This window comes from Delphinus delphis, chromosome 11 (genome assembly GCF_949987515.2).
Source record: "Delphinus delphis chromosome 11, mDelDel1.2, whole genome shotgun sequence".
Lineage (NCBI taxonomy): Eukaryota > Metazoa > Chordata > Mammalia > Artiodactyla > Delphinidae > Delphinus > Delphinus delphis.
The window spans coordinates 81,384,348-81,410,660 of NC_082693.1; the positions used below are offsets into that span (position 1 = coordinate 81,384,348).

The 26,313-nt window shown below is 40.4% G+C and overlaps 1 protein-coding gene across 3 annotated transcripts in view; it reads left to right on the forward strand.

The window, feature by feature from the left end:
- Nucleotides 1-2,152: 2,152 nt before the first annotated feature.
- Nucleotides 2,153-26,313, forward strand: part of NR1H4 (nuclear receptor subfamily 1 group H member 4) — a 66,006-nt gene continuing 41,845 nt past the window's right edge. Inside the window, exons 1-3 of one of the 3 annotated variants that reach the window (XM_060025457.1) lie at nt 2,153-2,373; nt 18,124-18,280; nt 18,924-19,058. In XM_060025457.1, coding sequence (XP_059881440.1) covers nt 18,980-19,058 — 79 coding nt within the window. In that variant the 5' untranslated portion in view covers nt 2,153-2,373; nt 18,124-18,280; nt 18,924-18,979. Of the gene's footprint in view, nt 2,374-18,123; nt 18,281-18,923; nt 19,059-20,266; nt 20,624-26,313 lie in introns of those variants that run through there. The other 2 variants (XM_060025458.1, XM_060025459.1) reach the window with 2 other exon arrangements.

Genomic DNA, 26,313 nt, shown 5'->3' on the forward strand with positions numbered 1-26,313 from the left:
CCCTGGCTCAGAGAACCCATGGTTAATTTAAATTTTCAGGTTTTTCTGAACTGGTTGTTAAACATAGTCACCATTAAAAGTTAAATTACATAAACTTATAATTAAATACATTTTAAATCAAAGGTAATAACTACTTAAAACTCATCACATTCTAACTATTTTACTATATTTCACAACTGTCTATGCTCTCATAGCTATTCACATCTATTGTATCTGAACAGTGGAAACCCTAAGTAACAGTGTGCCTCTGTACAGCTCTTCCCAAGTCTGTTCAGTGACATCACACTAATAGTTTGAAATTGGCCACAATGAGAATATTTACACCATGTGTATGAGCAAAATCCACAAGTCAGTACTCCATTTACTGCTTTGGTGATTGTCTAACAGCTTTCCTAACAAATTTGACCGTAGGCCTTCCACTAACTTTACAATAGGGAACATTGGCGTGCACACACACACACACCCCATGTGTGTGCACAGGCTCACTACTTTGGAAAGTTATCATTTTCTCAGCTCACTCATTGATTCAATTAAAAAATAGTTATACGATACTTTGTCCATGAGAAGCACTGTGCTAAGACCAGGGATTGATACAGAGGCAAGTCTGCTACTGTGCTTGTCCTCCAGAATTTTATTCTTGTCAAAGAGCTAAGTAGGTAACTATAATGTACAAAGCCAGAGGAATTAAGGGACAATGAGAGAATTATAAATAAAGGTTGAGGGCCGTTTGGTGGGCACCATAGGGGCAGATGAGAAACAGGGTTGGCTTCAGGGGGGACTCAGCATTTGAGATGGGTCTGTGGATATGAAAGGAAGGCTATTCAGGTAAAGGGAAGAGCATATGCAAAGGCATGGAGGGAGGAGAGCTTGGCATAGGTGGGTAAGAGGTTGGGGTCTCTGAAGAGACAGGATGTGAGAAAATGCTAGATAGATAGACTAGGGCTATCAGGGTGGAGGGGGTTCTATACGTCAGGCCATAGCATTTAGAATATATATATATATATATATATATATATATATAATTTATTTATTTATTTATGGCTGTGTTGGGTCTTCATTTCTGTGCGAGGGCTTTCTCTAGTTGTGGCAAGCGGGGCCACTCTTCATCGCGGTGCACGGGCCTCTCACTATCGCGGCCTTTCTTGTTGCGGAGCACAGGCTCCAGACGCGCAGGCTCAGTAGTTGTGGCTCACGGGCCTAGTTGCTCTGAGGCATGTGGGATATTCCCAGACCGGGGAACCTGTGTCCCCTGCATTGACAGGCAGATTCTCAACCACTGTGCCACCAGGGAAGCCCTAGAGTATATTTTTTAGACCACGGGAATCCATTGGAGATTTTTGATTAGGAGACTGTCTACCAAGGTGCTGGGTACCTAGTGTGCAGATAACCAGTATTTGTTCAATTGATAAACAATAGTGCCTAAAATTTATTGGGTGCTCGCTGTATGCCAGGCACTTTTCTAAGCATGTTATGTATTTTAAACTAGGCACGTAATTTTCGCCACAGCGTGTAAGATAGTTGCACTATTCCCATCTTATAGACAAAGAAACCAAGTCTCAGAGAGGCTGAGTGTCTTTCCCAAGGTTGCAACAAATGGGTAGGTATCTGACCAGAGCCCTACGCTTTACACTGCTGTGTAGTTTGGAAAACAGAAAAAGAAAAGGAGAGACGAGTTATGGGGCCAACCAACAGTGTTCTTTAGAAAGGAAGCTGCAGTAGGCCCAAATTAGCAGAGGAACACAGTGGGTTGGAAATAAGAGACAGTCCAAAGATAGAATCTACACGAATCTGTTATTACTTGTTATAGAAAGCCCGGGAGAGGGAAGGGTCAAAAAGGCTCAGAGTTGCTAACTTCAGTCCCTGGGAGGTGGTGGAGCTATTAAAAGCAATTGGAGAGAGGGAGGGAAGATGACGATTCAGTTTTAGATGATGTGTGTAGAAATCTGGGTGCTAAGGACCCTAAAAAGCAGCCTATGGAGAAGTGTTTTAAAAGGTGAGCTTCAGGGCTCCCCTGCTTTGTCACAGTCCCTACCCAGGGGCTCTGGGAGTTCGTCCTGGGAATCTCGAGGCTGTCCCAAGGTTCCTTTCTATGTTTATATCATTTAGCAGGGGAAGGATTGTTAATGACTAATCTCTGTCCATGAGGAACAGAGCCAAGGCAGAGATGCGGCTGCTGGGTGGGAAGGCCGCCTGTGATCGGCCACAGCTCCTGCTGGAACTCCCTCCTCCTCACCCCACTGTCTCCTGGACTCGCCCCAATGCAAAATCAGATTCTGAGGATTTGTAGCAAAGTCACTGGGTTTTGGAGAGGAAGACTGGACTCAGAATCCTCCCAGGGCTTTGAAAGTTCATCGCCAACCTAAGACAATCCGAGTGAGTATCTAATTCCTCTGGGCTACGGTATCCATCTCAGGGCAGCAGAGGAGAAGTTGTCATTGGAAGCTTCTCTTTAGCATCAGGAAGTTTGGTCGATGAATGAATTCTAAGTTGGTAGAGTTCGATGTAAATCCTGATAATTTTTTTTAAAGTAAAAGAAACTCTTCAAAACAAAGAAGCAGAAGTTCATGGGTCAAAATTAATTGAAAAATAAGCTGGTTTCCTTATTGAAAAATTACTTAGGAATATCTTTTTAACACTGTGGTTGCCCGGGAGAATCACTGGAGACCGTAAATTTCGGAAATGTCTCTGTTCTGATTCCATAGGCAATTTCACCTGTGTAGCGTGCTGTGATTTATCAAATCCTGATGTGAGTTGGGAAATATTACTAATGGCAGATGACTTCAGATCTAAGACTAGGATGACATTTAAGCTATGCTTTATTGAAATGAAATTCTTTCCTAGGAGGAGAGTAGGTTTAAAAAGCTTTCTCTTTTGACTTCTACTGTAAACGTTTCTATTGTTTTCCATTTCTTATATTAGTATCAGATGGAAATATTAAAATAAGATGGAAAATGTTAGGAGGAACTTTACTATTAAAATTGTCGAAGGTCTGAATGTCAGATTCAGATAAGGCATCTCTTTGTCTGCGTACTGCCAAGGAAGTAGACAACTATTAGGGAAGCCTGGGTCATTTCTCTTAACTGAGTTTTATTTAGAAGGAAGGGGCTGGGGAAGGGGATGCAAGTGACTCATGCTGGATTTTTTGTCTGAGAAACTCACCTGAGCTTTAAAGAAATCAGATAATGCCACTGATACTGCCTTAGAACCACTCAGTGGTATCCGACAAGAGAGATAGAGAAAGCCAACGCTGGGTTTTTAGCTGTGATTTTATAAAATGATAGACGTCTTTATCTCCCCCACCCTCCAAATGGTGGACTTGTGCCATTTGCACCGTGAACTTATCTGTTTTGCTGAGAATGTTGCAATATGTCTGATGCAACTCCGAGTTAGCTGATAAAGTACTGGCCAGACTCTCTTGTCCTGAGACCCTTCGTCAGGACCTGCAGCATTGTTTTCCACCACACACCTCTGCCTCTCCCCCAAGCTGGAGAAGGAAAGTAATGTAATCCCTGTCCTTCCTCTTATTTCCACACCTCCAAAATCTGGCCACATGTTCATGGAATACTCAATAGTTGTGCTTGGAAGGAAAAGAAAAGAACTCTGTATGTGCAAGAGTGTGTACCAACACGTCACAGGCTTTGCCTAAATAGCCTGTTTCCTTCTCACAATAACCCTGAATGGAAGTTCTTATACTCATTTTACAGATGAGGAAACTGAGGCTCAAAGAAAGCAAGTAACCTGTCTCCGGTCACACAGTTAGGAAGTAGCAGGACCTGAATATGAGGGCAGGTCTTTCTGACTCCAAAGTCTTCTCCTTGCTACCCCAATATTGTTGGAGGCTAGGAGAACTTGAAATCTAGAATGATGGGAGAGCAGGTGAACCAGTCCACAAATGTCTCAGCTTGACAGGGGCGATTTGTTAAGAGCCAGCACAATTGTGAAGATTCCCAAAAGCTCTTAGGGTATTGTCTAATAACTATACCGGGAGCAGAGGGAGTGGAGAGTTTTCAGCACTAACCCAAAGGTCAGTCTAGGAGAGCTGATTGGAGACTTCAGTTATCAGCATCTTAAAGACTTGGTGAACCCTCCCTGGTTGTTGTGATTGGCCGCTTGTATTTCCCTTTTGGTGAATTTCCTCTTTATATCCTTTGCCAGTTTCTCCCTTGGATTGTTTATCTTTTCTGCTTTTATTTATAGGACTTATTTATATATTGTTTGTACTAATTTTTGGCTGTTATTTATGTTGTAAACATTTTCTCCCAGTTTGTTTCATATATTTAGTTTTGTTTATGGTGTCTTGATTTCTGTCTTCTTGATTTTAGTGTAGTCAAATTGATTCTTTTCCTATTTGTTTCTTGTTTAATGAGTCTTCCTCAGTCTCTAAATTCATAGAGATCATAAGGGTGTTTTCCTATATTTTCTCCCAATAATTTTTATCATTTTAAAAATCTTTGATCCACTTGAGACTTATTTTTCAAGAATGATACAAGATAGGACCCTTTAATGTTTTTCCCCCAAAGGAATAGTCATTTTTCTTGACACTGTTTCTTGAATAGGCCATCCTTCCTCCACTGATTTGAGCTAAATTCACTCACTACAGCACAGAGGACAATGTATGGTCGCTCAGAACACAGCATGTTATTTTCCTCCCATAACCATCCCACTGCATGCCTTTTGCTTAGTCTAATACCTACTCCTTTGAGATTAAATTCAAGAACCAGCCCTCCACCCTCAGGAAGACTTCCCTTATTCTCTTAGTCACATCCATGCTTAACAACCACCAGTGATTCCCATTGAGAACACACCAGAACTCCTTGCCATAGTTGACAGGCCCTAGAGAACCGCTTACTCTCATACCTCATGTCCTACGCTGCCTCTTTGCTCGCTCAGCTCCAACCTCATTGGGCTTTGGCTGTTCCTCCCGTGCCCCAAGCCCAGGCCCTTAGTGCTTGCTGACCACTCTGTCTGGACTTATTTCCCCCTTGTATGGCTCACTCCTCCTTCTCCTGCACATCTCTGGTCAAATGTCCACTCTTTAGAGAGCTCTTCTAGGATCACCCTCTCTGAAAGAGTATCCAGCCACATCACTTTATCCCTTATCTCCTTTATTTTCTTATTAGCACCACTGGAAGTCATATTACTTGTTTATGTGCAAATTATCCATCTCCCTCATTAGAATGTAATCCCCATGAAGACAGGATCTTTTTTTTTTTCTGTCTCATCCATCCCTCTATTTCCAAGACCTAGATCAAAGCCTGATACATAGTGGAGAATTAATGCATGTTCAATGAATGACTGCCCTTGCTCGTGCTCCTGAAGGGACTTGTGCTTACCTCTGTCATAGCAATCCCCATACCATTTTTTTAAAACATCTTTACTGGAGTATAATTGCTTTACATTATTGTGTTAGTTTCTGCCAAAGTGAATCAGCTGTACGTATACTTATATCCCCATATCCCCTCCCTCTTGCGTTTCCCTCCCACCCTCCCTAGCCCACCCCTCTAGGTGGTCACAGAGCACCGAGCTGATCTCCCTGTGCTATGCAGCAGCTTCCCACTAGCTATCTATTTTACATTTGGTAGTGTATATATGTCCGTGCCACTCTCTCACTTCCCATACCGTTTTAATTGGGTTGCCCTTACCTGACTTTTCTACTAAGCTTCTTGAAGGATCATGATTTTTTTTTTGCCTTTATCTGTCCAGTACCTGACAGAGTCAATAAATGTATATTGACTGAATAAATAGGTGAGTGAATGAATTTACTTGGCATTGATATTGGAAATTGACATTGAAATGCCATTTTTTAAAGAGTAAATGTAGTATTCTTAAGCAAGTGCTCTCTTTTTGAGACCCAATAGGACAAAAGGCCACATGCCATACTGTTCATTTTGGGAGATGGTATCAGTTATCTAGTACTATGTAACAAGCCACCCCAAAAGTTAATGGCTTAAAATACAATGATTTATTATTTCTTATAATTCTGTGGGTTGGCTAGGTGGCTCTTTCCTGGTTTTTCCTGGGCTCATTCACATAACTGACGCCAAATGGAGGGTCAAGTAGGTCTCACACTCATGACTGGGGCCTTGATGCTGGCTGTCAGTGGGGCTAATGGGAACGGCCCAGTCTCTTTCTCCTAGAGTACTTCATTCCTGGCTTCTTCCTGGCATGGTGGTCTCAAGACATCATTCCAAGAGGGTGAAAGCAGATGTCACAAGATTCTCTTGAGGTTTACCCTCAGAAGGAGAAAAATTCTATTGGTCAAAGCAAGTCATCATAACAGCTCGTTCAAGGGTGGGAAAATAGACTTGACTGACTTATGAGAGGGATTGCAAAGTCCGCTTTTAGTTTGAGATGGCATTGCTCTCACTAAAGCAATTTGCTCAAACACTTTGTGGATTTCTTATGAGTCCTTCTGGGACTCACTCCATGCCTGGAAACTTATATCCATAATTTTTGTTTGTTTGTTTGAGATATACTTTCTACTCTGGACATGTTAAACTACTGCGAAACAATGCTGTGAGATAATGCCCCGACATTCTTAGAAGTTCTCTTACCTGGATGAGAGGGTCTCCTAGGTACCTCCTTACTTTTTGTGAGCTCTTAGCAAAGGATCTTACAGCCGCACCCATGATTTGATATTTACCATGGAGTCATTTCTTACTTTGAGACTCTTATGCCAGATGGCGAGACCAAAAATGCAAAACAGTCTTCTTTTTTGACCCAGCACATCCTGAACCTTTCATATTTACTCCAAATTCTGCTTTCAAAATGAACAGCTCCTTCCATAATCTCTCTCTCTCTTCATTACCTTATCATGAACTGCTAAAAATACCACCTGACGCATTCACCATACTACTTGGAAAGCTCCTTAATCTCAAACTGAGCCACAGAGGTAGCTGGAGTTCAGTCGGAAAGAGGCTCTGCCACTCCTGAAACCAAACCAAACCAGAGAAAAACAAACAAACAAAACCCACAGGTTCATTAGGAAATTTTGTATCTTCTACGTTACCACATGTTGGACAGTTTTGCCAATTGTTTTGTGACTGCAAAATATGACCCATTCCTTTTCCAGCTTCCTAGAGTGATTTCCTCACCACTCTTCCAATGTTCATTATCCGTGTTCTCACTGCCCTTCCAGGCTCTGCCCACCTCCCAATCCCCAAGCCAAAGCCATATGTTTTAGCTTCCTTTTTGTTTTTTTTAAACAGCATCCCCCTTCTAAGTGCCAATTTCTGTAGCAATTATTTACTTCTTTGTAACAGCTACCACAAAGCTTAGTGACTTAAAAGAGTAATGATTCATTAATTCTCATATTTCAGCAGATCAGCTGCTCTGCTGGTTTTGCCTGGGCTCACTCATGGGACTCTTTCTGATGGACGATCAAATGGAACAGAAGGTCCAAGGTGGACTCACTCATGTCTGGAGTCTTGGTGTGGCTGTCAACTGGGACAGTTTGGGTAGCTGACTTCTCTCTCCATTAGGTTTTTTATCTGGGGCGTCTAGTTGTATTGACTTTTTTCCCCTAAATGTGTTATTTTAATAAATATCTCATGAATGAGTTTGAAGTTTCAAAAAAAAAAAAAAATGCTGCCCTGAGACTGTCATGCTGCCCTGACATGACAGTCATGAGCGTGACAGTCTCAGGGCAGCATTCCTAGACTGAGAGAACAGAAGCTGCAAGGCCTCTTAAGGCCTAGCTCAGAAGTCTCACAACATCACTTCCACCATTCTATTGGTCAAGGAAGTCACCAGACCTGTTCAAGGGCTTGGGAAATAGCCTTCACCTATCGATGGGTAGTGGCAAACTCTCATTGCAAAAGGGCACATGGAATGGAAGAAGTTGTGGTGGCCGCTTTTGCAAATAACAAATAATTTATGTAAATAATAGTCATAAAATTTCAGAAGATCTAATGAATTATTTGAAAAAAGATGACAGGTCAGTCATGGGGAAAGTATAACATTTTCCAAATTCTTGACCATTTTGACTACAGCAGATAATGGGGAAAAACTTTCCCGACTATGAATGTTAAGAAGATAAAAAAACTATTCCTGGTAGTTCTCAAGGAAGAGAAATTAACAAAAGGAGATTTGGGAGGATTATTAAAACTATTTCCTGGGTGGTCAATTCACTTATAAAATGTGCGGGGCTCACTGCTTAAGAGATTTCCAACAAGAATAAATTTAGTTCACTAATTAGGGCTACATTGTGGGGAAGCAGCCTTAGTTGTCAGGTTTTTTGTGATTAAAAAAAATAATAAGTCCTTCTTCAGCTCTTAGGTGTGCTGTCCTTCTACATCTCTATTTACTATTGATCCTGTGGCTAAACAAGACTGATTCTAAAAATGGGTATCTAGTAAGGTATATTATTCATTCATTCATTCATTTATGTATTTAGTTATTCATTCATCCATTTATTCATTCAATCAATAAGTATGAACTCTGTATCTAATATGTACTTGGCAGTGGGCTAGGAACTGGAGATCCAGAGTGAGCTCTCCTGGAGCTGATGGTCCAATGGGGAGACAGACAGCCAAATCACCAAAAAAACAAAGGGAGAATTACAACCGGACACACACTCGAAGAGGTGCCCAGTGCTATGAGAGTCTTGCTGGAGTCTTGACTGCTAGTGCTAGCCAAGAAGGCTGAGAAGCAAGGGGACTTGAGTGAGACAAATGAGTTGCCTAGGGTACAAAATGCAAGCAGCCCTTACTTTCAGGTTCGTGGCCCTGGGGACCTCTACTGCAAGTGCTTCTTTTACATCTAGTTAAAAATAAAGGTCAGCCACTCTTTGTGCCCCATTGTGTAACCTCCAGAGCACAGAAGCGCAAAAAGCTGTAGAGGTCTGTTGGGTTAAAAGCATTTTTATTGTACATCACCTGAAGGAAGTATACCTTTAAGTGGACACTTCAGAAACAGCAAAAGAAGTTTGAAAAGAAACAAAATAACATAACAGGCAAACCCTGGAGAGTCTTACTTGATTGTGCATGCGATCAGCTAATGTTGAAATGCTTTAGGCAGACGTGACCTTGCAGAAATGCCAATTCACCCTCACTAGGCGTTGGTGAGCAGTTAGTGACAGTCTCAGTGGGAGCATTGTGTGAGAAAGCATGAATTTAGAGTGAGATGGTGGGTTTACATCCCTACTCTGCTTCTTACTAGTGGCGTGACCTTGGAAAAGTTGCTTAATCTCTTTGAGCCTCAGTTTTCTCATTTATAATGTGTGTATATTAATACCTGCTTAGTTTATTATAGATTAAAGGAGATAACATAGCATGAAAGCTGCCACATAGTAAGCACTCATAAAATGGTAGATATTATTTTAATCTATCTCCACAAAAAATGTAAAGTTTACTATGATAGCAGTAAAGGCCATCTAGTTCCTATAGGGCACCACCCTCAGAATAATGTGATCACAATGACCATATTGTTTGGAGGACATCATGTCTGACACGTGGTCACTACTGGCCACACGTTGTCCTTTAAATCTCTCTGCACTTCAGAAAGGATCTATTTTCTTAAATCTGTATTTTTGCCCTGTAAAAAATTATTGGGTTGGCCAAAAATTTCATAACGTCATACAGAAAACCCGAACGAACTTTTGGGCCATCCCGATACTTCGGTTTTATTGCTTCTGGGAAGACCAAATCCCTGGAAAGATAAAACCTTTTTTTCTAGAACTCCTTTCTCTTTTCCCTTAGGAGCATTCTTCCAGCCTTGGGCTGAATCCAGGGCTTCCCCTGGGCATGAAATTATGATGGCTAGAAAAAGTTTACTTTTCTCCTGCCCTTTATGAATGGACTACATAGATATCCAACAAAATGTATGCTTTGCCACCAACAACTGGGTTCATCTGAGAAAAATGTCACCAAGGATGGTGACTTTGGGCGTGGAGAGTTCATAGGGTACCAGCGCAAGTAACTGGTTTTTATCTTCATCTTCTGAGAGCTGAGATTCTTCAAAATCAGAGTCAAGGCTATTTAATTGGAGCAGGGTCTTTCCAAGGTCTCTTGCAAATGGTTTGTGCTAAATCAGAGGAACTCCATACACCATGAACTCCCTGTGACACACAGTATCTAAACAAGTACAAATTGATAACCAGAGAGTAGGAGTCCAGGCTACCAGTCACTCTGTGTCTTATCACATTAAAAACAAACAGTGCTTACCACTTCTGAAATTAATCCTGGGTCTTAAGTTATGGCTTACATTACACCATAGTACAAATAAACAGAAGTAAAATAAACATTTTGTCCCTGCTTCCACGCATACTCAAGGCTTAAACTTCATATCATCAGCCTGCTTTCTCTCCTTCCTCCTCCTCTCTGTATACGGTACTCAGGTCTCTTCCTTTCCATCTCTACAGAAACCACCCGGCTATGCACCTAATCATCTCACTTCCTAAATGAGAATTTCCTGAATCTTCCTCCTCTTTCACCGCTTGCCCTCCTCATCCTGCCTTCTCGTAAGAGTAATCTTCTTGAACATAGATTTCATTGTGCCACTCAAAATTTCCAACAGCACCTCACTGACCACAGTTTGAGTCCCCAGACATTTTATGGGAAGGAAGTACTTCCTCTTCAAAGCCTCAAGAGTGTGTGTGTGTGTGTGTGTGTGTGTAAAAGTATGGAAGAAACAGAGAATCCCTGTAGGAGTTTGCATATCTTTATAGATGAGGAACATTTTCACATATAGAATTTCATCCAATCTTTTTTATTATGAAATATTTCCAACATGCAAAACTAAGTAATATCATCAGTTTCATTGTAATTACCCCCTAGTTTAAGGAGAGCATTACAGATGCTATGGAAATTCCCTGTGTACCTGCCCAGTCATTCTGGACCACTGTTCTGAATGTGGGTTCAACACTTCCATGCATGTCTCTATAGGTTAGACAGGGATCACAAGCTTTTTTTTTTTTTTAATTATTATTTATTTATTTATTTAATTTATTTTTGGCTGTGTCAGGATTTAGTTGCTGCACGCATGCGGGATCTTTCGTTGCGGTGCGCGGGCTTCTCTCTAGTTGTGGCGCACAGGTTTTCTTTAGTTGTGGCGCACAGGCTTCAGGGCGCATGGGCTCTGTAGCTGCGGTGCGCAGGCTTAGTTGCCCCGCGGCATGTGGGATCTTAGTTCCCTGGCCAGGGACCGAACCCCCGTCCCCTGCGTTGGAAGGCAGATTCTTTACCACTGGACCACCAGGGAAGTCCCACAAGCTTTTTCTATAAAGGCCACAGAGTGAACATTTTAGGCTTTGCAGACCACGTGGACTGTGTCGCAACTACCTAACTCTGCCATTGTTGTGTGAAAACAGCCATAGACGATATGTAAACAAAAGGGCAAATCTGGTTCTGGGTGGGCTGGATTTGGCCTGTGGATCACAGTTTGCTGACCCTTGCAGTAGGGTATCAGTAGTAATATGTAGCATTGTTTTGCATATCTTTAAATTTATATACATTTTATCAAACTGTCTGTATTATTCTGCAACCTGATTCTTTTGCTCAATATGAAGTTTCTCAGTTTATCCATATGAATACTTAGTTCATTCATTTTAAGTGCTGTATAGCACTTACGAATATAATATACTTACAGCATAATGCATGTATTATTTCTTTATTGTACCCAACTTCTTGTTGATTGACATTTATGATGTTTCCAGCTTTTTACTATTGGAAACAATGCAGTAAAAATTTTGTACATGTCACCCTATATATATGAACAATTATGAAGTGTTACCTTTTAATCTTTACAGGAGTCCTATTATTTAGACTTTTAAACATGCAGCTGAGGCTCAGGGTGTAGTATGGGGGCAGGGTGTTAAGTGAATAGTTGCAGGTCATATGTGAAGCTATGAAAGGTCAACACTGGTTCTCCATTCTAATGTTCCTTGTTTAAAAAAAATTTTATTGAAGTATAGTTGATTTACAATGTTGTGTTAATTTCTTCTGTACAGCAAAGTGACTCAGTTATACACACACACACACACACACACACACACACATACATATTCTTTTTCATATTCTTTTCCATTATGGTTTGTCACAGGATATTGAATATAGTTCCCTGTGCTGTATAGTAGGACCTTGTTGTTAATCCATTCTATATAAATAGTTTGCCTCTGCTAATCCCAAATTCCCATTCTTTCCCTCTCCTTTCTAATCTTCTCATTGCCTCCCCACACCGAATTTTTTTGGGCCGCGCCATGTGACATGTGGGATCCTAGTTCCCCGATCAGGGATTGAACCTGCACCTCCTGCATTGGAAATGCGGAGTCTTAACCACTGGACCACCAGGGAAGTCCCATGCTTCATCCCCCTTGACATCTGTACTAGATCACAGCTATTATTTCTGTGTATGTATAACACTGCTAGCTGTGATGGGGGGTACAAAAGTAATGTAAGCTATGATTCCTGCCTTCTAGGAGTTTACAATATAGTGGAGAAGACAACAGATGCAATTAAATCATTAATGACCACATGAGGAAGGGGAAGATAAATGACAGGGGATGCATCCATGGAGAAGTTGGGAAATAAATGGAAAAATAATCTACAAAATTGAGAGTTATAAAAATATATTCAAATAAATGGAGATATACCTTGCCCCTGAAAGGCAAAACTGAATGTTAAAAAGATATAAATCTTCCTACCTAAATATATAGGGGTTTGGTACCATATCAAACTCCCAAAGAAACTTTTTTTTTTTAATGTGATACAAGATGTGATAGTTTATCACAGAGAATGAGAAGGTGAGAATACCTTAGAACATGTTGAAAAAGAATGAACAATAACAGGGAAACACGATGTTGAAACAGATGTAACTGTATGATCAATGGAAAACTAAATTCAGTCTCAATAAAAGAAAAATTATAAATCAATGGGAAAGGGGAAAAGTATTCAACAAGCAATTCTGACAAAATTCACCCTGTACTAAAAACTAAAAATAAGGGGCTTCCCTGGTGGCGCAGTGGTTGAGAGTCCGCCTGCCGATGCAGGGGACAGGGGTTCGTGCCCCGGTCTGGGAGGATCCCACATGCCGCAGAGCGGCTGAGCCCGTGAGCCCGTGAGCCATGGCCGCTGAGCCTGCGCGTCCGGAGCCTGTGCTCCGCAACGGGAGAGGCCACAGCAGTGAGAGGCCCGCGTACCGGAAAAAAAAAAAAAAAAAACTAAAAATAAAAAGCAATAAAAGCTTTAAAAAAATCTAATATATTTAACTACATACAATGCAAATCTTTTCAAGTAAAGATAATTAAAAGACAAATGAAAATGTTTGTAGTAAATATACCAGAATGCTAATACATTCAATATACAAAGAACTCCTCTAAGTCAATTAAAGAAAAAGAACACTTCCATAGAAAAATGGCAAAGAACATAAAAAATGGAAAGAAACTATCACATCTAGACAATATAAATTTTTTTTCAATTTCACTCATATTCAAGGAAATGCAATTTAATACAGTGAGATAGGATTTGTCACTGGCAAATTAGAAAAGATTGTTGAAAGTGGGAGTAGGTAATGCCAATGAAGTTGTGATGAGACAGGCAGTCTTATCCACTGCTGGTGGGAGTGTAAATTGGAACGAAATTACAGAATGCCACCTGACATTTTGTAAATGCTTTTCTGTATTGTCTGAATTTTCTGCAATGACCCTTTTATTTAAAAAACACTTTCATTTGGAAAATAAATTTTAACAAATTTTCAGGAAAACAGTGCATGAAGTTAGAGAAGGTATTTTTCTTTATCTGTTCCGATTCCAAACTTAATTCTTTGTGTGTTAACACATACATGAATTCACCTGAATAGAAATGATGGCTTCCTGCTAGCTGGGCTTTTATTACTAACTCCAGAGAATTCTTAGGCTCTCTGTCTGCAGTTGCTCAAAGTTCATTATTTAATCGGAACCTTTACCCGTATTTCTAAGAAGGTGTTCTTCCCCTAGTGCGTGTGCTCTGTCAGTGCTGGCTAGGGCTGTTGCCCAACAATCCTGTCTTCTGTCTGCATGCTCTTTCCTCCATACCAAACTGCTTTCTCCACTCGTGCTGTGGCATGGGAGAGAGTGAACCACCCTATTTGCAGAGAAAGTCTAATAAGCATTAATAATAACAGCTAATAATAAACTTAATCCAGAAAAATTTTTATCTAAACACTTAAAATCTTGAAGTCATTAGAAATGTTTAAAATCCAAATTTATATACAAAATTTAGTCATAGAAAAGTATGATAGAATGATCAATAATAGACATTCAACCATTAAAATGTGCTACATTAGGGTAAAATTCTGCAGTGAAGTGGAATGAAATGGGAACTCAAAAAAGGACAGGAATGGTTAAAAATTTTTCCAAATTTTAAAGAACATTTTCTTGTATTTCTTAGAAGGATGAAGAAGGATATTAAGTTGCTGTGGTATTTAGATTTAATTGAATAGATCTGAGTAATGTAATGACATGTAAAAATGCCAATTTTTGCAATATGTCAGAAATTACATTTTTTGCAACTATTTTATTTTTCAGTGAAAAACTTTAGATGTCAACCCAAAAATGTGTTGAGAGAGCATAGTGTTTTTTAAAACTTTGTTTAGGGGGGAAACAAAAAAAATTCAAAGGCCACTAGAGTACAGAATACCCATTGCTTATTCTGAACCTATAAAATGACTCCTTATATGAAAGGGAGGATTCAAAGGGGAAAAAAAGACTCCAGAGCTAAGATCTTCCTTAGAACTTGCAGGGCGTTATTCTCCTATTGCATTTCTTCCCCTAAAAAGAGGGTGAAGAGTATTAGAGAAAGGACACAGAAGTAACCCTCATGAAAGAAATAACATAAGTGGAAACGCTTGCCAAATGCTTGGGACATAGTAGGTGCTCATTTAAATCACTTACGGCAATTAAGGCTAAAGCTGCCAAACCCAGGAAGGAGCTGTTAAGAGGTAAAGAAGACCCTACTATCATGGGATGTATACAATTAAGTTGATTTATATCTCCAAGGTACTCATTACAGTTATTCATAGTTTACCTATGATGTTACTTTGATTTTTTAAAAAATTTCTTCTGTTATTTGTTTAAGGCAGGAATTAAACTTTTTCTGCAAAGGCTAGATGGTAAATCTTGGCTTTATGGGTCATACAGTGTGTGTTGCAACTACTCAACTCTGCCACTGAGAAAGAAGCCATAGATAGTCCAGAAACAAATGGATGTGGCTGTGGGCCAATAAAACTTTATTTATAAACACTTAAATGTGAATTTCATGTAATTTTCACATGTCATGAAATATTTTTCTTCTGATTTTTTCCCAACTATTTGAAAATGTAAAACCATTCTTAGCTCACAGGCTTTACAAAACCAGGTGGCGGGCCAGCTTTGGCCTGCGGGCAATAGTGTGCCAGACTCCAGCTTAAGGTATGGGGCCCTTTATGTTAAGAGAGGGCATAGTATCAGAAGGATACACAAGAAACCAGCTATGGCGGTTGGTAAGGGAAATGCATGACAGAGCTAAAAGGAAGACTTATTTTTCAGTGTACTGTTTGAATTGCTTACCATGTGCTTGTGTTACCATTTCAAAAATGAAACAGTTTCCTATTTATTAAACCTCTTCAGGAATCATAAACCAACAGACCTGATTTGAGCAGACTCGGTCAACTGTCTGGATTCTGGAGGGCTTTTTGTTATTGGCTAATCAGGGGCACCCACGCAGGGGATCTCCAGCCGGGGTAATAACCCAAATGATGCAGAATTAGGAGAACTGGACTTTCATTCAGGCGAGAAACTGGTACATTTTGTCCCTTTTGCCAATAGGAGAATGAAATCCTAGTCTTGTGCCATTTCTCCAGGAAGAGCATGCCGAGTGTCAGAGAGTTTGGCAGAACTAAGCAGTAGAAACAATTAACACAGATTATTTGATTGAGCCAACATTTCTTAGGGGCCTATTGTGTGCCAGGTACTTGAATTAAAGATGCCAAGTTTATATGAATATATAGAGGAAAATATAAGAATCCAGAATGAAAATGAGCATACATGGAAAATACTAGAGAGTTGTAATGTGCTGTGGAAGTATGGAGGAGCTTGGTGACCAGGATGGAAAGTTAAAAAAGACAAACGTGGGCTTCCCTGGTGGCGCAGTGGTTGAGAGTCCGCCTGCCGATGCAGGGGACACGGGTTCATGCTCCGGTCCGGGAAGATCCCACATGCCGTGGAGCGGCTGGGCCCGTGAGCCATGGCCGCTGAGCCTGCGCGTCCGGAGCCTGTGCTCCACAACGGGAGAGGCCACAACAGTGAGAGGCCCGCGTACTGCAAAAAAAAAATAAAAGACAAACGTGAGAAAAAGCACAGAGGGAAACCCAAAGTAAGAGTCACAGAGCTGAAATATCCTATTGTTTTTTAAAGACCAGAGCAAATATGTCTTAAATGACAGAGGGTAACTTTGGATTGAATATTAGGAAAAATTCCTGACTTTGCTCATTTGTGGATTCCTGGAAATTATTATTATGGGAAACTGTTGAATTTTCTACTCCAAAGATAAGGGTAACTATTTAAAACAATAATTGCCTAAATTTGGGGGGAGCTTTTCAACCTACTTATTATATGATATGCAGACACATACACAATTATTATACGTAATTCATATATATATTAAAATATACACATTGAATAGATACCTATACAATTCATATGCACATCGTGAAAGTTGCATTTCCCTAGTTCTCAGCTAGCTTATGAGTATGAATGAGGTCCCATCAATAGTGACAACTGAACTTTTACTGGCTTATTCCTCAGGACCTCCAGTTCCCTATCAGAGGCCTCCTCCCCCTGCAGGTATTTCAGGAATGCCCTGAGTTCTCTTCATGTTTTTTCATAATCAAGTCTACTCTGGCCACTTTTTCCACTACTTTTGGTGTCCATGGGGGAGAGCAGTGCCCAACCAGTGGTCACGGTTCCTCTGCTGGGCACATCTCCACAGGTTATGGTGATACCTGGCATGGTTCTGCTGTTTCACAATTGCCCCAGAAAGGCTTGAAGTCCTCTTGGAGTCAAAGCTCCACTGTGATACATGGCAGAGTTGTTTGAGGGTGAGGGTGGAGTTGAAATGGCTCTCTCCTACTTGTTGCATTCTTTTGGAAGATCTATCCTACACTTCAGTACTTCCAGACTCATATTTATTTATAACCCTTTCCCTTCTCACCTCAGGGTGGCAAGAAGGCCTCTTGAATCTATTTTGGGTTGGTCAAACACTGTGCCACATTGAGAATTACACATTCCTCTAAGGACTGAGGCTTTACTTTGAGGTGAAGATCATGGTTCCTGGTTCCTTCTGACTTTAGGATGGGTTTTCTCCTAAAAAGCCCCTTGGCTTACTGGACAGTAGACTTTGGTAGGGCCAGGCCATTGGTTACCAGATGGACCCAGATGTGTCTGCATTCCCACAGTGGACACAGCTTGTATCATTTCACAGAAGCTGCTCTCTCTCTCATTTCTTCAACTTCTCTGGTGTATTCAGATGTGACCTAGTATTGCCTACCTTTAAAAATTGCCCTCAAAACCACATTTTCCTCCAGCTACTTCTCTACCTCAACTCCTTTTCACACCCAGCCTCTCCCCATCAGAGCATCCTCATCTTTGCCTTCATCAGCAGCTTTTAAGTTAATACGTAATCATCTATGTATTCCTGTGATTGTTTTTTAATGTCTTTATTCCTCATTAAGCTTGATGTCATAGATTTTGGATGATTTTTTTTTCCTTTAACCATTTTATTTCCAAAGATCCAACACAGAGTTTAGTTCAGAGTAAGTCCTCAATAAATATTTGTTGAAAACATGAATAAATGAATGAACGCAGCAAATGCAGTCTGGTGTACTACCTTACCATCAGCCAGATGTCTGCTTGAGCTGGAACATTTTGCTGAGTGAGGGAGAAAGAAATAGAGACATGAATAGTAGGGAAGTTCTAATGAAATAAATATTTGTCCAACAAAAACCCTGTATTCTCTTTCTGAGTAGCAAGTATAAGTAGGTATTTGTAAACGAAATGATTTCTTGGTGGAGATAGGATGAAAGGTTTAGAAAATCATGCTCAGAAAACAGCCTTGGAGAAAAGTTCTGATAGCATACATTTTCATTATTCAACTTTTCTCATTACTTTTTCAGGGAGGTAGGAGACATTGGAAGGAAGGAAGAAAGGAAGGAAGGAAGGAAGGAAAGAAGAAAACAAGACCGAGAGATATAGCTAGAAGTGAACACTGCATATCTTGGATTTTTGGATGCATTCTGGACATCTCCTCAGGATGAAACTTCAGACATTTTGGTGAGATTTACCACTTTTTTCTTTTACCCTAGTTAAATATATGACCAAGGTAGACCATGAGAGTGAAAATGCAAGCCCCTGAAATTTTCTCTAAAAGGCTAAATTAAAGATGATCTTGGGTGAACACTTTTTGAATTTTTATCTGCTAATATGATGCCTACTCGACTTAAGAAAGAAGGAAGGAAGGAAGTTGTCTTGAACCACTCTTGTGTCTTTGCAAAGACCTGTTCAACTTTAGAATAAAATTTAAGATAATAAATCATCAATTCATCCCATTTTAATCAAGGCTTTTATATCTGTTTCTGTTTTTTCTACATGTAAAAGAAATAAAGACGTAACTAAAATATCATCATATCTTGCTCAAATCTCCCAAGTGCTGAAACAAATGAAAACATATGGTGTTTTCCCAGATAAATTAGAGAGTATCTATTCTGAAAGCATATATCTTAGATATTTGTAAGTCCAAATGAGGTGTAAAAATGGTAAATGTTGAGGAAAGATATGTACAGAAAAGCTATGATAAAATGTCTGCAAAGGGAACCATATGTGCTTTTTAAAATTAGCTTGCTCTCTCTCTCTCCCTCTCTTTCATAATCACCTCCCTACCCTTCCCAAACACTCTATGTATTTATTTACCTTTCAGGGGATTTTTTTGAAGACCACCATAACGAAGATACATTCTCAAACAGAAAAGTTTGGATGGGATCAAAAATGAATCTCATTGAACATTCCCACTTACCTGCCACAGATGAATTTTCTCTTTCTGACAATTTATTTGGTAAGTTGTCAAGTTCATTTGAATATTAGTAAAAACAAACTGCAATTTGGACATACATAAGAAAAAAAACCTGACTAAGTCCAACAGAGAGTCCAGAACATTTTTTTGTTCCTTCTAAGTACTCAATAGTACTTAGCTATTAATAGCTACTATGCAAGGTTAGAGGTAAATCGGACCTTGGATTCATTGAATCTAATGATCTTCTGTTTTATAGATGAGGACTGCAAGACTCAGGGAGCTTTGTGACTTGTCCAAGGCCATGAGGCTAGGTAATTAACAGAGCTGGGAGTAGAAATGCATTCTTGTTCTAGGGCTAATTCTAGTATTATTATAGCCTGTACTAAATTATGAAATCATGATTCTTATGGTTTAATATTATACCTATTAAAGTCTGAAATTACTTAGGTTATAGCTCTGCGATAAGGTTTCCTTTCCAGCATTCTTCTGGTGCTGGGGGAAATACAGCACCGTGTCAGGATTAGTCATTTAAGATGGATTGAGGACAAATTGTACTAAGTTGTTTTCAGTAGATCTGTAACTAGATGATACCATAAAATGATCTATTGCTCCACTTTATGCATTTATAAAATAACGTCTCATTATAAAGAGTCTGAATTGAGAACATCAGCAAAATGCCGGCAGGGGCAATATTTTGGGTGGGGCAGGGCAGCTTTCTGCCACGCTTAAAATAATTCCCTTCTGCATTATAATTCTGCTGGGAGGTTTGGATGCTCCAAGTTTTTCACTCTATATTAATATATCAACCATGATTGATGATGATAGTGAAAATGCAAACACTTGAAATTCACAAAATTCAATGTGTTAAGGCACGATCCCCTATTTGGTTGCAGAAAGCCCTGGGAGACATTAATCAATAGCTTATACGATTACCTACCAGTCATTAGCTTTAGTGTGCAATGATTTATCAGGTCATTTCCTGATAGGAGGGGTCATTATTTTATTATCTATTTACATGTCTACCAGCCGCCATTCAGTATAAGAGTATCTAAGGACAGTGACTGTATTTTATTAATCCTAGTATGTACTTGATAAATAAGAATCAAATAATAAATAATAGAGGGAAGGAGAAAAGAGGTTTAGGGGAAAAAGAGATGTTTATCAGTAACTCTCAGAGAGATCAAAGGCAGCAGTTATTATTTATGCAATGCTAGTTCTCAGACATACTTTCTACATCTTATTCCTTCCAGTTGGCTTCTCTTCATCCTGTGGTTACAGTCAAGGGCAGTGGGACACCTACCTCCATGTCTGGACACTTGACCATTTGCTCCTGGCCTACCCTTCTATGGGTCCTTAAAAAAATCAACGTATGGACATCTTTATAATTTGTGACCTACCCATCAGAACTCACAGGATGATTAGGACTGTAGGTGCATATCACAGACTAAAGAAAATTACTCTTGAGATGATTTTTTTCACATATAAACTCCATTTCCTGCTCTGAAATTTTACAACTGCATCTTAAGATCTCCAAATCTAAACTCTGGTGTCATCATTATTAAACAAATCCATTCAGCTCTCATTTGTATATACATCAAGGAGAAAGGGTAAGATCTTTCTTACAAACTAGCCCACTTTAAGCAAGCCCATCAGGTTGAAAGTTGACCTCAGTTGTCATGAGGTGGAAAAGGATGTAAGTAGATAGAGAAAAAATTGTGAAGGAGCTGTCAAGTTAGAAGCATCAGAAAATGATTGCTAAGGAAGCCCCGTGGTTCATGCTTTCTTTCAGTGGTGCTCTTCCCTCATCCCTCCTTTGCTGGACCACATTCTTATACAGTTTCCTAACACTTCTTTTAAGACTTCTTAGAATATATAGCACAAGATGCGTAAGCGGCAATGCATAGCTGTTATTCCCAGCTGGAGCAGTTTCCTCAAATCTTCATCTGGTCCACCTCTCTTGGGAAACTAATCAGAGCCATGTGACCATTGGGACTCCTTTTCCTCTTCCCCATTAAGTTCTAGAGCCAGGTCGAAGCATTTTTTTCCCCACGCCTCTTTCCCCCAGGGGAAAACATACCTGCGCTAAAGGGGAGGACAAAGAGTATTTTGACCCCTTTATTCCTCCTGCCCATCTTCTTTTATGTCCTGATGACACTGTTGGACTCTATGGACCTCCCACCCTGAGCTTAGGGTACAGAGCACCAGGGAAAGGACTGTGGCTCATGGATGAGTAGCCCACAGTGCCTAACTCACCACTCCTAGATCTTGAGATGTGCTCGAGATTCAGAAGTGTTAACTCATGGGCTCAATTAGCCAGAGAGCTGTACTCTTTTCCACTGGTGTAACTGTAATCAAAAACAGCCATCAGGGCTTCCCTGGTGGCGCAGTGGTTGAGAGTCCGCCTGCTGATGCAGGGGACGTGGGTTCGTGCCCCGGGCCGGGAAGATCCCACATGCCGCGGAGCGGCTGGGCCCATGAGTCATGGCCGCTGAGCCTGCGCGTCCGGAGCCTGTGCTCCGCAACGGGAGAGGCCACAACAGTGAGAGGCCCGCGTACGGAAAAAAAAAAAAAAAAAAAAAACAGCCATCATGTTGTTATAACAAGGGCAAGTGAGGTTTACTCTATTGCATGTGGATGGCTATAATTTCTTCTAACCAAACATTGAACACTGACCATATGCTGGATGTTAGAATAAAGCAAGGAAGAAGACAGGAAGTGCTATGGAAACAACAAAACAGTGTGATGTCATAGTGACTGGAAGAATGAGGCTGCTCTAACCGGTGTGGTCGAGGCCTCTGGGGAGTTGACAATGGAGCTGAGAAAGACAGAGCCAAAGAGAACATTCTAGTTGGAAGAAATAGCAAATGCAAAGGCCCAACGTCTAGAATGACTTGGAAGGGCCTTGTCTTCTCGTTTTTAATTTAGGCAAGTCGAAAGAGTCTAGAGAACTGGCTCTGGACCCCATATTTCCATTAATTAGCACTGGTAAAAGGAGATTATTAGGCTGGGAATTCTAGGACAACCTAGGATTAGCATTTGAGTCGACAAATTGCTACAGTTTTCATGTCAGGAAGTGGTGACTTGGACCCAGTGATACTCACCTGACATGACATGACTTTCAAGGTGGTCCTGGGCATGGTCCTCCTTCCTGCAGGTTACTCTAAAGGCCATAATTAAATCCCAAGACACTGGGATTTAATTTAAGACATTGAGAAGGTGACATAAAGATTACTCAACAAATACTGATGGGCACTCACTAATGGGCAGTGGAGACACTAATGACCTCTTGAGTGAGGCCTTTCAGCTGCTTCTAGAGAGGGCTGTGGACCCCTCACTCTCTAAAGGCTTTGCTCAAGAAGGGGAAGCATCTCCACCCGTATAAATGGTTACCCTGAGAAGCAGAGTCTGAGGCAATGAATTGTGTGCAGACAGTTTATGTGAGAGGTCATCCCAGGGAGCAGAAGCAAAGGACTGGGGTGATGAGACAGGGAAGGAGGGAAAACCAAGACGAGTTGAATTATGAAGATCGCTGCTGTGGGCGATTCCACTGGGAGAAGCCGAAAGAATTGTCCACTGAGGCACCGGGCATGGGGGCAGTTATTAACCGACCTCTGGCTCCCGTTGGTTGAGGGTCGCCCTTGGGGGCATTAACTTCCCTGCACTTCTGGGCTGTGCTTCTGCTGCTCCCAATGGAATCAAGCCGGGTGGTCTCCTGTGGCATTGGAGAAGCTCTGGGAAGAAAGCAAAGAGATGTGCAGCAGAGTGCCAATGTGAAGTGAGTCTGAGCTTGCACGTGATTACCTGCTACAGCTGCAGCTGAAATGAGAGGATGTGCATCATCACCAGCGGGGCTGCCACACAGTATTAGTGTGATTTCCCCCCAAAATCAATTGGAATGTTTAAAGGAAAGCTAAGGTGGTAGGTGAGGGGAAAAGGTGGAGATTTGCTCTATAGCTCTGTTTTCTTAGGCTGGCCCTTGTAGAAAAGAAGTAAAGAAACTTAGAATAGAATTACAGAGATGGGGCTGGAGTCACCTTGGGAGGTCCTTTAACTTATTCTGCTGCCACACATCCCTAACAAATCCAGATGGGAATCTAGCTCATTGGTAACTCAGTCCACACGCAGAACACAGGGTGGAAGGACGTGGTGACCTAAGAGAGACAAGTCTGCTTTCCTTTGGGAGATCCTGAGAGCCAGGAAACTTGGTCAAAGATTAATTTAGTGGGTTAATAAAGGCGTCTCTGATGAATGAAGAAGGCAGGGTCTTATGCAATTAGTGCATAATAAAAGGTAATAATGACAAAGTCCACAGCTTCCCATGGTTTAACGTAGTGAATAGGTAGAATGTGGCATGTTAATTAAAATCTGTGTATCCTTTTAGCAAATTGTGGTTTAAGAACTAAAGAAAAAAAATCACAGAATTTTAAAGACTCAGTAAGCAGAAAAGCATTCTAATAATAGCACAGAATAAGCAAGAAAAGTATAATCTTATGTTCCCGTACCAAATGTTTCCAGTACAATGGGTCCAGTTCCTTTAGATTGGTGAAACTGGGAAACGTTCAATGAATGTGAGTGGAAATAAACAATGAAATTGAAAGAAATAAAGTCTCAGAGGCAACTGAGACTCTGAACTTCAGTTTTCTCCTCTGTAAAATGGGAATAATAATGACATTCACTTCACAGTTTGTTGGAGGATTGAATGGCTGTGTGGAAAGTGTTCTGTAAATCTCAAGGCATCATAAAGCAGTATCGTTACTCCAGGGTTTGAAATGTAGTTGTTATTATTTAAGTTGTTAGAATAGTAAACACCACTCTACTTATTAAAGAGAGGAATTTCTGTTAATCTTATCATTGTTGAGTGCTAAGAATTTTCAAGGAGCCAACAAAAACCAACAATATGGAACTAAATTTCTGGGTGCTCTAAGGAAAAAACACATGTTCTATCTCACCTTGGTATTACAGCATTGCTAACAACAGCTATGGAATCCACGTTTTTGTATAAATTTTATTTTTGTTTCTAGTAGTCTTTCCAAAGCCCCATTCTGAATAAGGCCTAGCAAGGGGCAGGAGGGCAGATTCTATATAATCCTATTCACTCGCGCTTCATTTCCTTTAGCTACTTCTCATAACGTTATGCTTTTCTCAGCTGTTGATACTCATTTTCTCTGGGTAGCTTTATTTTTATTGGAATCTGGTTCTTGCCTATGTCTTTTGCTTAAATTAAAAGAATCTTTCAGATGTTACAGAATCAGCTGGATGTTTTAAAATACAATGAAAGGTCTTGAGATGCAGGGTTGTGTAATATTTCTGACATTTGATTTCAAGTCTTTTTCCATCTCACTGAGTTTAACACAAGTGAATGTAGTTCTGACTTGATGGGTCAATCAAAGCCAAAAGTTTCCAGAAGATGGAAAGATACCACTGTCTCAGACAAAATGGAACGTTGCTTTAGCATAATTTAAATATTTTGTCACTACCATTTCTTATCCATATCTCTTCCACAGATTGAAGCAGCCTCTAAGATTTTTTACTAATTCCCTGTGGCTTTGGTTTTTGCTCTCCCAGGATTCTCAGATCTGGTGCTCTTGTTAGTGAGGTTAAGAAATGGGAGAAGGAAAAGAAATATCAGAAGAGCCTTTCCTTATGACAACATAAATTACTGCTTCTTTTAGATGGGGCATGCATAGTTTGGAAAATGCATGCAATGAGGTGCATGTTGGCCAGCTAGTGGGCAAATCCGTTGCCATCCAGAGCCTGGCTCTCAACCTTGCAGGCTAAGAAACAGGTCTCAGGGGCTCTCAGAATAACCAAACTGAGAAAGGTTGACTATGAAAACAGACTGCAAATTTATACATTTACAGTGATAAAAAAAATTGGGATCATAACAGCTACCATTTCTTGAGTGCTTTCTATATGTCAGGCGTCACGCTAAGCACATTTTCCATTTGTTAGTGGACTCTCATTCGATCCCATCTCTGCCATTTACTGGTATGTGGTCGTAGGCAAATTCTTTAACTTCGTGCAAGTTACTTGTCTTATTTAATAGAATTCTCAGAAGAATGCCTGGCACATTGTAAGTACTCTGTAACTATTTGCCATTAATATTAATACTCATAACACTCCTATAAGGTAGATACCATTACTAGTCCCCTTTTACTGCTGAGAAAATGGAGATTTAAAGATGTTAAAGAATCTGCTGAATTTCCATAGATAGTAAGTAGGCAACCAAATTATGGTCAGCACAAGGGATCGGAATTGGATGATTACGGATTCAGGTTAAGAGAACACTCCTGTTCACCTTCTCAGTGGAGAAGGTCTTTCCAGTGAGATTATTTCACTCAAAGTCTGTTAGCCAAGTCTATTCTCAGGGATAGTTCTCAGAAAAGCATTGCCAGCATTTGCTCTGGGACTTCCCTGTTTTTTATAACATCATATCTAACGCCCCTCCTTGCCATGACTGACACTTTATTCACTTTGCCCCAAGTACCGTCTACAGCGGTGCTGTCCAATAGAACTTTCTGTGGTGATAAAAATGTTCCAGATTTACTTTGTCTAATGCAGTAATCACACGTGGCTACTGATCACTTAAAATGGGACTAGTGTAACTGAGGAACTGATTCTAATTTTACATAATTTAAATTAACTTAAATTTAAGTAGCCATACATGGTTAGTGGCTACTGTTTCAAACAGCACAGACTTGTAGGGGAAAAATGTACCTTGGGAAAAAAAAATAGCACGAGGCAGTTGGTCCTCACTGCAAAAGAAGCAAAGGGATTCAATCAGTCTTATTATGAGAACATCCTGTGTGAATTTCACTCAGCAACAAGGGTCTCCTGGATCAGGTAAATTATCCTGCTCATTTCTTTTTTAGTATTGAAGTTTCTGAGGGCAACAGACAGGCTCATCTGTCTGACCAGTGAAAAACTCAGTAGAGACTTCTTGAAATATAAAATTCAGAGATAGTTTGTCCTGGTTCTTAGCCTTTGGGTAGCTCTTCCAACTTAGAGTCCCTCATGGCAAGTATAGCTCTTGGGTTGTGAGGAGGGGAGAACGAGGTCAGAAGTAAACTGAGGATTGAGAACAGCTTTGCAAATGGTGATTCTTCGTTGAGCAATCAAAGCTGAAATACACCTAGGAACCATCACTCTTTCCTTTTTCTTGACAATTAGGGCAAGCGTGCTTTAGTTTTTCCACCACAAGGTTTTGAGTGAGAAGACCTTGGTTAAAGCCTTTGCTTCATCCCTTAATAGCTGGGTGACTTTAGACAAATCATTTAACTTCACTGAGTTGACCTTC